This window comes from Megalobrama amblycephala, linkage group LG10, assembly GCF_018812025.1.
Source record: "Megalobrama amblycephala isolate DHTTF-2021 linkage group LG10, ASM1881202v1, whole genome shotgun sequence".
Taxonomy (NCBI): Eukaryota; Metazoa; Chordata; class Actinopteri; order Cypriniformes; family Xenocyprididae; genus Megalobrama; species Megalobrama amblycephala.
The window spans coordinates 28,820,611-28,835,167 of record NC_063053.1 but is presented as its reverse complement, the minus strand read 5'-3'; the positions used below and the strand labels follow the sequence as shown (position 1 = coordinate 28,835,167).

Below are 14,557 nucleotides of genomic sequence, written 5' to 3'. Positions count from 1 at the left end.
AAGCTTCTAACATTCAAAACTAAATGTCCTCCCAGGACCCAGAAAAGTAGTTTAGTTCAGGAGTTTTTTGGAGCATAAGAAACATTTATTCCATGTCCTCTGTAGAGGACATCAAAACTCAGTTAGGAAAAAAATGAGGCAAAAATATAGCCAAAAATGTTATTTATACACGGTTCAAGCAATTTTTTTTCTTTAACACATAGAATAAACGCATTGTTAATTGGTAATAAAAGATGATTTTATTATCTAAATGAGTATTTATTTAGTACTTTGGCACAGAAATCTCAACTTCCACTAAACATGCATAAACCAAACCTTAAGGATAATTTCTCAATTATATTATGAAATGGATTTGATTTAATTAATTATAATTGTTTATTAATAACTACTACAAAATTAGTGTAAACAGGTAAAAATAAGAGTTCCAAATATTATACACTTTTCTTTACATTTTTTCGACTCCTTTTTATGTATACTGTATGAAATATTGTAATATAAAAACTGTGGCATTTAAGGTATCTGGGAAATTTATCAATGATTAAAGTGAATTTCTGGGTCCCAGAGGATATTCTCAATTTGAATAGCAAAGTAAAGGATGCAGATTATTTCAAATGATTCCACTTTTCTAAAAAGACAAAGAAACTATCTGAGGTGAACAGACCTTAAGATGGCGGTAACATTTCTTCATTTTCTGTCTTAGCTTTGTTTTCATTTTTCTCTCCTTTAGTGATCTCTTTCTCTCTCTTATTTCAGAGTAAACAGCCTAAACTACACAACACTCACACTCACAGTCTTGATTCTCCAAGCAGGTGCTTGAAGTATCGCTGCTGATATTGGCTGGTTTCTCAGTTATTGGTTTCATCAGGGTCTCTTTATTCTCTGGTGTGCAGAGCAATAAAACATCTGTTACGCTTTTCACCGAGAGCAGCTTCTATTTCTGCTCAGATGAACTCAGTGAACTCCCTATATTTGGCCTTGTGTTGTGTTGTTTTGGGGTGGTTCGTTGGCACAGATCTTTTATTACTTCGGTTCTCTTATAATTTGCTTCTGGTTCTGGGTTTAGAGATCAGAGATGGTTTAACAAAGCATGAGATTTCAGTCTAAATTTAAATCTATTTATATAAAATATTGTATTCCCCCTAAACCAATTTTGCTGAACAGAGTGGCCATTTCATGACATATTTTATTATTGGTAAATATAATGTACAAGTAAACAACTGTTTTCAAATTATTGTTGCTAGATCTATAATCTCTGCTTTAGACCATCTCTGGTTCAATTAGCATGAATCTGAGCTCTGATTGGCTGAGAATGCTTCTTTTAGTTTTTTTTCCTCTGGTAGCTTCTATGGAGTGGATCAGGCAGTGGCATAAAGGTTGCACAAACAGTTGATTGGAATTACACAGGCTTGTCTCGCTTCACAGCATTTCTTTGCAGCATGTCTGAACAAATCAGATAGTGGCTATGGCAAATTCAGTGTTAGAAGCCTTTTCTCCTCAGAGATCAACATGTTTCTTTAATAGATATAATCTACAATGCCTCAGAAAGATACTATGGATTAGTGTTGTTAAAAGTACTGACTTCGGTACCAAGTCTACTGAAATTTTAAAAATGTGACTTTGAGTGCTGTTGAGCGGATTCGTAAACACCTCTGATTGGCCATTGTTTTCACACGCTAATCAGATATTGGCTACAATGATCAATGCTTCAAAAACATGTTGTAAATAGACATCAGTGACGCTCTTCACAAAGAGCTTACACACACACTCCGCTTTCAAAACGGTTTCAAATTCAAACGCTCCCGTGTGTTGATAATTGTAGCCAATCACAGACATATATGTTGAGCGCGTCAACACAATGACCAATCAGATGTGTTTACGAATTTGCTCAACAGTGCTCAAAGCATCACATTTTTAAAATTTCAGTACCGACTTGGTGTAAAGTCAGTACTTTTGACAACACTACTATGGATGTGGTTTAGCATGGGGGGTGGGGTGGGGTAGGGCTGTCCGGTATAACGATATATATCGTTACCAACAACATATCCTGAAAAGGAACTCGGTGTGGTGCTCATGCTGACTGGCACACTGCTAAAGTGCGCACACAGAAAGCTGCCTCTATCAGAAGGTGATCACGAATTTGGGACGTGCTCGATGTTGAAAAGTCGGTTATGTCTCGAGCCAAAGGAAACTGTGTAAACCGGATGTGAATGCGTTTGGTCTTAAAGTGACAGCAGCCTAATATACCTACCCGCTGCTCTGTGTCATTAATGTGAATCAACAAAAGAGAAAATAACTGCTCTTGACTGAATAACTTTTTCTAGCTTTAATAAGAATAAATTTATATTTAATTCATACAGTGAAGACTATGACTAAGACTTTGATTATTACATTTCTGTACTAATTCTAACTGCAAGTTAAATAAACCTATTGTACCTGAAAAACTTCAGTTGTGTGTATATATATATACAGTACAGTCCAAAAGTTTGGAACCACTAAGATTTTTAATGTTTTTAAGAGAAGTTTCATCTGCTCACCAAGGCTACATTTATTTAATTAAAAATACAGTAAAAACAGTAATATTGTGAAATATTATTACAATTTAAAATAACTGTTTTCTATTTGAATATATTTCACAAAGTAATTTATTCCTGTGATGGCAAAGCTGAATTTTCAGCATCATTACTCCAGTCTTCAGTGTCACATGATCCTTCAGAAATCATTCTAATATGCTGATCTGCTGCTCAAGAAACATTTAATGTGTACAATTGTACAAAATATTTGTGCACAATATTTTTTTTCAGGATTATTTGATGAATAGAAAGTTCAAAAGAACAGTGTTTATCTGAAATCTAATCTTTTGTAACATTATACATGTCTTTACTGCCACTTTTGATTGATTTAATGCATCCTTGCTGAATAAAAGTATTCATTTCTTTAATTTCTTTTCAAAAAAATAAAAATAAAAATTCTTACTGACCCCAAACTTTTGAACGGTAGTGTATAATGCTACAGAAGCTTTGTATTTCAGATAAATGCTGTTCTTTTGAACTTTCTATTCATCAAGGAATCCTGAAAAAAAAAGTACACAACTGTTTTCAACATTGAAAATAATCATAAATGTTTATTGAGCAGCAAATCAGCATATTAGAATGATTTCTGAAGGATCATGTGACACTGAAGACTGGAGTAACGATGCTGAAAATTCAGCTTTGCATCACAGGAATAAATTACTTTGTCAAATATATTTAAATAGTACACAGTTATTTTAAATTGTAATATTTCACAATATTACTGTTTTTTACTGTATTTTTAATTAAATAAATGTAGCCTTGGTGAGCAGACGAAACTTCTTTTAAAAACATTAAAAATCTGTGGTTCCAAACTTTTGGACTGTACTGTATATATATATATATATATATATATATATATATATATATATATATATATAGTATTTGTCCTATTGTTTTCAATTTGCTTTGTTTTCTTACTTTTGATAACAGAAATGAGATAAAATAACACAAAATAACTATATTGTGATAAATATCATTATCGTGAAATAAAATTTCTCATATCATGAAATAAGAATTTGGTCATATTGCCCACCCATGGATTCTAGTTACTATAGTTTTTCATTCATTTCTAGGGAGAAAATAAAACCTGATAGATTTTTTTTTTTTTTTTTTTTTTTTTATGAAGAAAAGCACTTCAAAAAGAATTTGTTTTTTGTTCTTTAAATAAACCCAAACATCGAGAATAATGCCAGTTAACTGAATAAAAGAAGCTAAAATAACTTTCTGAATTGTGTGAATGTGCAGCAGCAGATCTATTATCATCTTGCTGAATTGCTTGAATTCTGTCTTCTTTTTGCTGCTGCTTTTCATCTAGCTAGCAAAACAATCAGTTCTGAATGGTCATTTTTTACTTAATGTAATATGTAAAACACCACACAAATATATTAAGAAGTTTTTTCTTTCTAAAATAGTCAAATCTGTTTCTTCATAGAAGTGAATATGTAACTATGCTAAGCAGGATTTGTTTTCCCTTGAGGTTGGTCGGGCCATTTTGCCCACTGTATTAATTTACTAGTCCGTAAACAATGTGGTCATGTTTACACGTCTCCTTTTTTCTTCACAGTCCTGATGAAGACTCGTGCCAGAAATTCATCCCTTTCATTGGGGTATGTTGTCCATTTACAAATAAGTTCATAATTTGATATATTTTCATTGCTGTATTTGACTCAAAGTATATTTGTTTTCAACCTGACTGCAGGTGGTGAAAGTGGGGATTGTTGAACACACTTCTGCCACATCTGGTTAGTTATACCTTCAATGTATTATGTATTAAATAAGGCTGTCATCTGAACATGTTAACCCTGTAAAGCCTGACGTATGAAATAATAGTCAGAAAAATCACATGGAGCAAATTTTGAAATGCAAAAAAAAAAAAAAAAAAAAAAAAAAAGTTTGAATGTGTTGTTTTTTGTTGAGTATCATTTTTGATACATCAGGCTTTTATGGCTTATATAGCTCACATTCAATGAGGAAAAAACTTAAATTTTACTCAGAGGCCCAAACTGAGCAAAAATTTGCAGTTTGGTGCAGTTGATATTTATATGGCCAAAAAGTTAGATTAAATCTGATGAAAAATGATTGAGAGATATACAAATAAATGTTTCTCAAAAGGCCAAAAGCAGCTTAGAATGAGCCATTTCTATCTACATACACTGCGGGTCCCCTTACATGTTTTGCGCCGACATGTTTCTACAGTAGCCCTAAATGGACAAACTGCTCTACAGAGTGCATTTGCTTGACTGGCTACTCTCTTCTGTCTCCGACGATGACATCTTTGTCCTGTTTTGGCCACCGTAGCTTCTCTATATTGCAATTCGCAATCTCACCACTAGATGGCGCTAGAAATGTACTCAAATTTACACACTTTAAAGGTGCCCTAGAATTAAAAATTGAATTTATCTTGGCATAGTTAAATAACAAGAGTTCAGTACATGGAAATGACATACAGTGAGTCTCAAACTCCATTGTTTCCTCCTTATATAAATCTCATTTGTTTAAAAGACCTCCGAAAAACAGGCGAATCTCAACATAACACCGACTGTTACGTAACAGTCGGGATCATTAATATGTACGCCCCCAATATTTGCATACGCCAGCCCATGTTCAAGGCATTACACAAGCCAGCATTAACATCTGGATCTGTGCACAGCTGAATCAACAGACTAGGTAAGCAAGAACAACAGCGAAAAATGGCAGATGGAGCAATAATAACTGACATGATCCATGATATCATGATATTTTTAGTGATATTTGTAAATTGCCTTTCTGAATGTTTCGTTAGCATGTTGCTAATGTACTGTTAAATGTGGTTAAAGTTACCATCGTTTCTTACTGTATTCACGGAGACAAGACTGTCGTTATTTTCATTTTTTAAACACTTGCAGTCTGTATAATGCATAAACACAACTTCATTCTTTATAAATCTCTCCAACAGTGTGTAATGTTAGCTTTAGCCACGGAGCACTATTAAACTCATTCAGAATCAAATGTAAACATCCAAATACTATACTTACGCGATTAGACATGCTGCATGACGAACACTTTGTAAAGATCCATTTTGAGGGTTATATTAGCTGTGTGAACTTTGTTTATGCTGGTTAAGGCAAGCGCGAGCTTCGGGGGAGGGGAGTACGAGATTTAAAGGGGCCGCGCAGCCTAAATCGGCACATAGTTAATGATGCCCCAAAAATAGACAATTTAAAAAAATGAATAAAAAAAAATTGATGGGGTATTTTGAGCTGAAACTTCAGACACATTCAGGGGACACCTTAGACTTATATTACATCTTTTAAAAAGACGTTCTACGGCACCTTTAAAATCTTCCCGGCCTACTGACATTTGTTATGACATCTACTTCAAAAATTACAATACTCATGATAACTTTCGATTACTCTACAATAAGTAAATTCACTTCACCAGCTAATTGCTCTTTGACAGTGATGCCATAGAAATATACAGGGCTACCGCAAAATCTGAAGTTCAAACACAAAATTGTAAAGATGGTTTCTCGCTTGTTTCTCTGGCACATAAGATCTGTAGGGTTAAAGGGTTAGTTCAGCCAAAAATGAAAATTCTGTCATTAATTACTCACCCTCGTGTCATTCCACATCCATAAGACCTTTGTTCATCTTCAGAACACAAATTAAGATATTTTTGATGAAATCCGATGGCTCAGTGAGGCCTCCATTGACAGCAAGATAATTAACACTTTCAGATGCCCAGAAAGCTACTAAAGACATATTTAAAACAGTTCATGTGACTACAGTGGTTCAGCCTTAATGTTATGAAGCAACGAGAATACTTTTTGTGCACAAAAAAACAAATTAACGACTTTATTCAACAATATCTAGTGATGGGCGATTTCAAAACACTGCTTCATGAAGCTTCGAAGATTTACAAATCTTTTGTTTCGAATCAGTGGTTCAGAGCGTGTATCAAACTGATAAAGTCACGTGATTTCAGTAAACGTGGCTTCGTTATGTCATAAGTGTTTCGAAATTTCAGTGGTTCACCACTGGGGGGGGGGCGTGACTTTGTCAGTTTGATACACAGTTCGAACGATTAATTCGAAACAATATTCGTAAAGCTTCGAAGCTTCATGAAGTAGTGTTTTGAAATCGCCCATCACTAGACATTGTTGAATAAAGTCGTTATTTAGTTTTTTTGCCGCACAAAAAGTATTCTCGTTGCTTCATAACATTAAGGTTGATCCACTGTAGTCACATGAACTGTTTTAAATACGTCTTTAGTAGCTTTCTGGGCATCTGAAAGTGTTAATTATCTTGCTGGCAATGGAAGCCTCACTGAGCCATCGGATTTCATCAAAAATATCTTAATTTGTGTTCTGAAGATGAACGAAAGTCTTACGGGTTTGGAATGACATGAGGGTGAGTGATAAATAACAGAATTTTCATTTTTGGGTGAACAAAACCTTTAAGAAAGTACAATGAATTATAAAAATGCATTTATTTTAAAAACTGCTAACAGCCCTAATATGAAATATAACCAATCGTGAACCTACAATATGTATTATATGTAAATATGTTAATGTGGTTTATGAATGATCTGTTCATGTGATATTGTGTTTGTAGGTGATTCAGATGATGCTGCTCCTGTGGGATCTGCTCTTCTCTCCTCTACTCCTCCTTCACAGATCTCCCCATTACTGAAAGAAGTATCTCCAACGCCTCCCTCTTCTCCCTCTGTACACTTGTCCAGGTACAAACAAACAAACGCATACATTGTCTGAGATCTCTTTAGTCTTCTATTTCCTCAACTTGTGTGTGTGGATGCAGTTCTCCTGGAGGGGGCCAGGGGGAGTTGATGGGCCTTCAGGTTGATTACTGGATTGCTCCGTCAGAGAGGAAGAAAGAACTGGAGAAGAGAGACTCCTCTGGCAAAATCACGCTTAGGTGCACCTTCCGCTCACTGCAGGTTAGCCGCCTCCCACTGGGCGGAGCAGAGATTACACATCAGCCGACCATGTCCATGACTGTTGTCACCAAAGAGAAAAATAAAAAGGGTAAGACGTGGAAACACAAAAATTACACAGTGCCACAGTAACACATTACATTTACATTACAGCAACAAATTCAGTGACAGTCAGTTTATAAAGTGTACTGTATAAGCATCAGAAACACTCTGTCTCTGTGTTCAGTGATGTTTCTGCCTAAAAAGACCAAGGATAAGGAGGCGGAGTCTAAGAGTCAGGTGATAGAGGGCATAAGTCGACTCATCTGCACAGCCAAACACCAGCAGACCATGCTGAAAGGTGATCAGCCAATCAGAATTCATCAAAGTAATCACTACAACTTTCAATACAATCAGAAAATCATGCTTAAAGGGGTCATATCATCACATCATCAGTTCATTGTACTTTGAAAACAAACATATTGCAAAACTTCCTCCACAGTATGAAAAGCGACTAAGCTGCAAAAGTGGCACATTTAAATGCAAATAATTTTGTGGATCTGCAACAAAGTAATGCCAGTCTTGCAAAGACACTGTTATTGAAGAATAGAGCTGTTAAAAGCAGCTCATAAACATTGACTAACAATATATAAATGGACTGAAGGGATTTAAAGCTGCAGTCATTAAGTTTTGCCTCTTTGTCGCCATCTCTGTTTGAAACCTGTAATTGCAGTTTTTCGTGGAATTATCTTTACTTGGGTTGTGCAAGAGCGGATGAATCTAATCTAATGTTTGCTGTCAGTCACCACATTGGTGTACTGTACTTCGGAATCACAGATTGTAGACTTGGAAGTATGACCAAAATAAGAATTTTCACTGGGAAATGTCATCTGAACAAGTAAGTAACAGTAAGAAAAAAAGCATTACAATAAATCGCAGTGCCAATGGTGATTAAATCTAACAATCCCTTAGCTCGGATCACTTCAAACCATTCACATTATTATTATTATTGTTATACTTTGCTTTCAAATTATTAATGTTAACAACATCAGCATTGCGTGACTACATGTATTTAGTGTGCATTAGAATTACCTGAATTTCAATTTCAATTTCAATTTCTGTAGCCATTCTACAGTCCGAAGTCTTTTGCTTTTGACTACAGGTGAATCTCCAGTTGTCACTGATGATTGTCATTTGGATCTTTCTGGATTACAATCCACCATCAAAATGATAAGTTTAATTATTTTAGCTCCTGTGAGAAAAGGCTATAAATGATCCGCTACCAGCAGCATCCTCACATGCCATATAGCCTACTAGCTGGGTCTCCTTCGTTATGTAAACAGAGACATGACGTAATGACGCAAAAACGAACGGCGACATGCTCAAATTTCCCGCGGAAACCTACCAGTACTCCTCTTATTAGAAAACATTATTACAAGCTTACCGTTGTGAATCGGGCTAAGGTAAGGAGATATGATTGAGACATGAAATGATTTTGGATCATTTTTAACCAAATTACAGACTGCAGCTTTAAAATGAATAATGAAAATTATGTAGAAAATGACCCCTTTAAGTAATCCGTGTATGAATGCAAATTGCACTGTCAATTAAATATAAGATTTTTTTTTTTTTTAATTTACAATAATAAATTATATATAGTTCAAAATTTTGGGATCAATATTTTTTGTAAAGAAATTAATATTTATATTTTATTATAAAGTTTTACATCGTTACTAAAGATTTCAAGTGTTCAATTGATACTAAACAAATTTCATCAAAGAATCCTGAAAAAAAATGTTTCAAAGTTTCCATAAAAATATTAAGCAGCACAACTGTTTTCAACATTAATAATAAGAAATGTCTCTTAAACACCAAATCCGCATATTAGAATGTTTTCTGAAGGATCATGTGACACTGAAGACTGGAGTAATGATGCTGAAAATTCACAGGATTAAATAAATGATTAAATAAATCACAATATTACTGTTTTTACTGTAATTTTGATCAAATAAATGCAGCCTTGGTGCGCATAAAAGACTTTCAAAAATATTTAAAAAATTGTAGACCCCAAACTTTTGAACGGTGGTGTGTGTGTGTGTGTATATATAATATCTATATGCTTCTCTACATAATTTAGATATTAATAAGGTATAATTGATGTTTGTGGAATTGGCTAAAAACTCAGTCATGTGTGTTTGTATTTTTGCTCTCTGCAGTGTTGATAGATGGAGTAGAATGGAACGATGTGAAGTTTTTTCAGCTGGCAGCTCAGTGGTCATCTCACGTCAAACACTTCCCACTTGCCATCTTCGGACCCTCCAAAGGGCCTTACTGAACTACAGCCTCACATCTTCACTCCTCTATGCTACGGCTGCCTTTACACTCAGTGCTGCCTGATGTTTTTATTTAAAATATCTGCTTTCTCACGGTTTGTCTGTTTTTTGTTTTTTTTTATTTTGACATTTGATTGTTCTTTTATGAAAGACTTGATGCAGTCTTGGAAACAGGGCATATTTTTTGATTACTTATGTTGAGCTTTTAAAACCCTCCAGTGGTTATAGTAAAAAGACTAATGAACTGAATCTTTACAACTGATTTAACTCCATAACTAGTGAGTTTTGTGTCATTCTGCAAAGCTGTATCCACACATTTGAGCATCATTTCAGCAGCCATCACACTTGTGGGAGAGCAAACCAGCAAAAGGGAGAAAGGAACGATGCTTTTGATTTATCAAAAGGACAAACTCTGGACTGGATTTTGCTTTGGATGGATTTTCCACGTGGCTTAGTCCTGAAGACGGCTGAAGCATTTTATCCTCTCTCTCACTCTATAACCTCAGCGAGGTCAGAGAGTCTTTCGAAGGTTAATTGTGTGCGTATGTGTATGTGTGTGTGTTGCAGTCTTAACCTTGTTATATGTGGTTTACTTTTTTCTGTAGGTTTGTGTGTGTGTGAATGTATTCACTGAAGGTACTGAACGCTAAAGCACTTTTAAAACATTACTAGATTGTGTTTTTGTTATAATGCTTCCTGTAGTGCACAGCGCTGTTCACTCCAGATAAAAACTGCAGCAAAGCTTTATGGGAACTTTGAAACTGGACTGGGTGTCTGTGTCTGCATTAGATGGACCACTGTCACACCTGTGTGCTGCACTCTTTAAAATCTTTTTTTAATGTTTTCATTTTTAATTTCTTAGAATGAAATGTATGTTCTGTTTTGTTTGTTGGCTTGTTTGAGGATGTCAAATAACCCCCAGATGCTGTATTGGATTTAAAATAATGTGCCTCAATATTTTTAGAACATATTCAGGTCATACTTCACCCCAAAATCAAAAGAAAAGAAATAAGAAATTATATTTGGATTTGTAGAAAATGCAGCCTATTTTAGGACAAATAATTACATTTTTAAATAACAAATAATTCAAATTTCAATTAAATGTTTTTCCATCGTAATGAATTTCATTTTCAAGTACAAATTTACACATCATTTTTTACTGTAATACACAGATAATGAACATTTTCAATTTGTTAACACTACTATTAATGCATTAGGTATCAATGAAATAGAATGAACAATATTTTACACATTTATTAATCTTAGTTAATTACCACATTTTTTACATTTCAAGTTGTATAAATTAACATGAATGTATTATGAATTAACAATTAAATATAATATATTTATAAACTAACATTAAACTAGATTAATATTTAGATTAAAATATTATTCATGGTTAGTTCATGAGACCAAATGTGTTAATTAATTAAACCTTATTGTAAAGTTTTGGCAAAAATCGAATGAGAATCACCTTCTGAATAATAAGAAGCAAAACATTTGAGTAATGACACTCGATTTGTCACAATCTAGAAAAACTTAATGACTAAAAAAAAAAAAAAAAAAATTCTTCTGCTTTTGGAGTGAAATATGACTGGTTTGTTCCTCGAACACTAAAAGAAGGAGCTACATAAATGCCACTATATCTTAATCTCACTAAATGTAGCATAAGAATTACAGTGTTCCACAGCCTGTGTGCTTATACCTGCCTGTAGGTGAGATGAGCATGTGTAGATACTGATGTCTCAGTGTTATAAAGGTATTAGACATGCCTTTTTCATAAGGCCTTTTAGGGAGGCTTTGAACTATCTCTTAGTCTCTGTTTTTCAGGATGGAGAGATCATTTAATCCTCATTACTCATTTAGAGTAGATTTAAATCGAATTATATTGTGCCTCACTTGCTCCTTAGAAAGCCAAAATATGTCAAAAAACAAACCCAACCCGTGAGGGAACCATCCCGTACTTCAACTCAGACTCGCACTTGTCACGATTAATGCAAGCTAGTGGCAAACCTGTGCAGTGATGTCAGTGTTGTTCTGTTTATGGTCAGCAGAGGTTTGGTGCAGTGTAATGGAAATATTTCATGCTTGTCCAGACTGTAAAAGGTTCATAATTTATCATACACAGTATGTAAGGAGCTGTGCTGATGATGTCAGCTTATAGTTAAAACTGTGCTAAAGAACTCTGTTTGTTTGTTTAAATGTATACCTGCCACTAGTATTAGTTTTTTTTTTTTTTTTATAAAAAATATATAATTTAAAAAAAACTTTTAGCTTTTTAATTTAAATGTTCTGCTCCAGTTATGGGGGATTACTTGGATAAATTTGTATTTGTAAGAAAAACTGTTGAAAAAATACTACCACTGTAATTCCTTAACTGGAATTTAATAAACTACACACACTAAGATGCTTTTGTTCTGGTTCCTGCTTGTGATTTTTATACTTGTTGGATGAATATTAAACAGATCAAGTCACCAAACATTGATACAAAACTCAGCTAGAAATGCAGGCAACTATATGAGAGGAGTCTGCAGCTCTCTGAATATCACAATATTTACAATGCTAAATGTTTTGGAATGTCTTTTGACTCATCTTGTAAAATATGAATGTAAAAAATTAAATATAAAGCTCATGAATCTCTAAATAATTATATATGGAAATTATAATTTAGCAGATTTATTATTTAATAATGTGTTAAAGGGTTAGTTCACCCAAAAATGAAAATTCTGTCATTTATTACTTATCCTCATGCCGTTCCACACCCGTAAGACCTTCGTTAATATTCAGAACACAAATAATATATTTTAGTTGAAATCCGATGGCTCAGTGAGGCCTTCATAGGAAGCAATGAAGATCCATAAAGGTACTAAAAACATATTTAAATCATTTCATCTGAGTACAGTGGTTCAATATTAATATTATAAAGCGACGAGAATATTTTTGGAGCGCCAAAAAATGAATCGGAGCATAAATGAATCAGTGTGTCGAATCATGATTCAGATCGCGTGTCAAACTCGGTCAAACTGGCAACGGCTGAAATCACGTGACTTTGGCGCTCCGAACAGCAGATTCGACACACTGATTCATCTGTGCTCCGATGCTTCCTGAAGCATTGTTTTGAAATCGGCCATCACTAAATAAGTCGTTATTTTTTTATTTTTTTTTATTTTTTGGCGCTCCAAAAATATACTCGTCGCTTTATAGTATTAATATTGAACCACTGTACTCACATGAACTGATTTAAATATGTTTTTAGTACCTTTATGGATCTTGACAGAGGAAGTGTCCATTGCTCCATATGGAGGCCTCACGGAGCTATCGGATTTCAACTAAAATATCTTAATTTGTGTTCTGAAGATTAACGAAGGTCTTACGGGTGTGGAACGGCATGATGGTACGTAATAAATGACAGAATTTTCATTTTTGGTGAACTAACCATTTAAAGTCCCCCTGTAGTCAATAATTTTATCCCTTAAAACTCATCTTTGATCACCAAAATGACACATTTAAACATTTTTTCCTGTGAAAAGAAATTTCTTCATGCCTTAAAATAGCTTGAATGTAACTCTACACCCTTGTTTCATGTATGGAGTACCTCAAAAATGACGTGTTTTTGTAGGCCAACCCAGAAGTTAGCGGCGCACGGGTTCCCTCGTTTTTCCCATAGACTTTTGGAAAATCGCAAAAAATAAGCTCTGTGTTTAACAAAGGGTTATGACACTTATACGTTCTGTCTGTCAAGATAATCTTTACAAGTTAACACAACATTTATACATTTTGAAGCCTAAATAAAGTCGTCAGATATAAAAAGCTAACAGTAGGCTATTCTCCTATAAACGGACTACAGCACACCATCAATGTCACCACCACCAAGCTTCCTCAAACTTTATTTAAAAAAACGACTTTATTTAAAAACATGCTCGCTGATTATGATCTGCGCTGCGTATGAATAGCCTACTTATCCAGTTTTTCATGAGAAATGCTGTCCAAATGTCTTGTTTGTCATGATGAAGTCCCCGCCAAAGGAAGTAGTCCCTTGTTAGCAACTGCCGTTTTTTAAGACACAATAAAGGTTTAAAAAAATCACAAGTGGGTTATAACTGGTGTGTTTTATGTCATAGATCAAAACGTGAAAATATTTAGAGGCTTTGTTAACCACAGACCTTATTTCAGGCAATTTAGCAAAAACCCATTAAAAAAACCCATAAGGTGCGTCCCAATTCGCGTACTTATGCACTATTCTATAACGATTTTAAATATAAATAGCGCAAGTAGTGCATTCACACTGAAAATTAAAAAAAGAAAAAGTGCACTTTAAATACCCGGATGATGCACTAAATTAACGGAAATTAAGTGTGGAATGTTGGACACTTCATGCACTCAACTGTCGCAGATTTAATTACGTAGCGGAGGGGGAGAGAGTATCGGACTCCGTTGTTAAATGACAAAATAACCTTATACAATTCACGCACTACATAGATGAGAACATAGTGTATAAGTGCAAAGTGTATAGTGCGTAGTTTGGGACGCAACTATAGACTTTAGGTCCTTTAAGTCCTAAAACGCTAACTCGCTTCCTGGTTTTGCCTACAAAAACTTGTCATCTTTGAGGTACTCTATTATATCAAAGACTATAGAATAACACTTAAAGGGACTTTGATTATATGCAGATCTATGAATATGCTAATTAGCCCCGCCTCCACTCATGCGCAAGCTCAGCGATCCACTCGGTCAACTTACTGA

General features: G+C 34.5%; 1 protein-coding gene across 6 annotated transcripts in view; it reads left to right on the top strand.

The window, feature by feature from the left end:
• pacs2 (phosphofurin acidic cluster sorting protein 2) overlaps nucleotides 1–12,219 on the top strand; it is a 55,275-nt gene extending 43,056 nt beyond the window's left edge. For 4 of the 6 annotated variants that reach the window (XM_048205650.1, XM_048205654.1, XM_048205652.1 and 1 more), the window contains 6 exons: nucleotides 4,135–4,177; nucleotides 4,270–4,312; nucleotides 7,163–7,289; nucleotides 7,367–7,593; nucleotides 7,729–7,869; nucleotides 9,698–12,219. In XM_048205650.1, coding sequence (XP_048061607.1) covers nucleotides 4,135–4,177; nucleotides 4,270–4,312; nucleotides 7,163–7,289; nucleotides 7,367–7,593; nucleotides 7,729–7,869; nucleotides 9,698–9,816 — 700 coding nt within the window. In that variant the 3' untranslated portion in view covers nucleotides 9,817–12,219. The remainder of the gene's footprint in view (nucleotides 1–4,134; nucleotides 4,178–4,269; nucleotides 4,313–7,162; nucleotides 7,290–7,366; nucleotides 7,594–7,728; nucleotides 7,870–9,697) is intronic. The other 2 variants (XM_048205653.1, XM_048205651.1) reach the window with 1 other exon arrangement.
• Nucleotides 12,220–14,557: the final 2,338 nt, after the last annotated feature.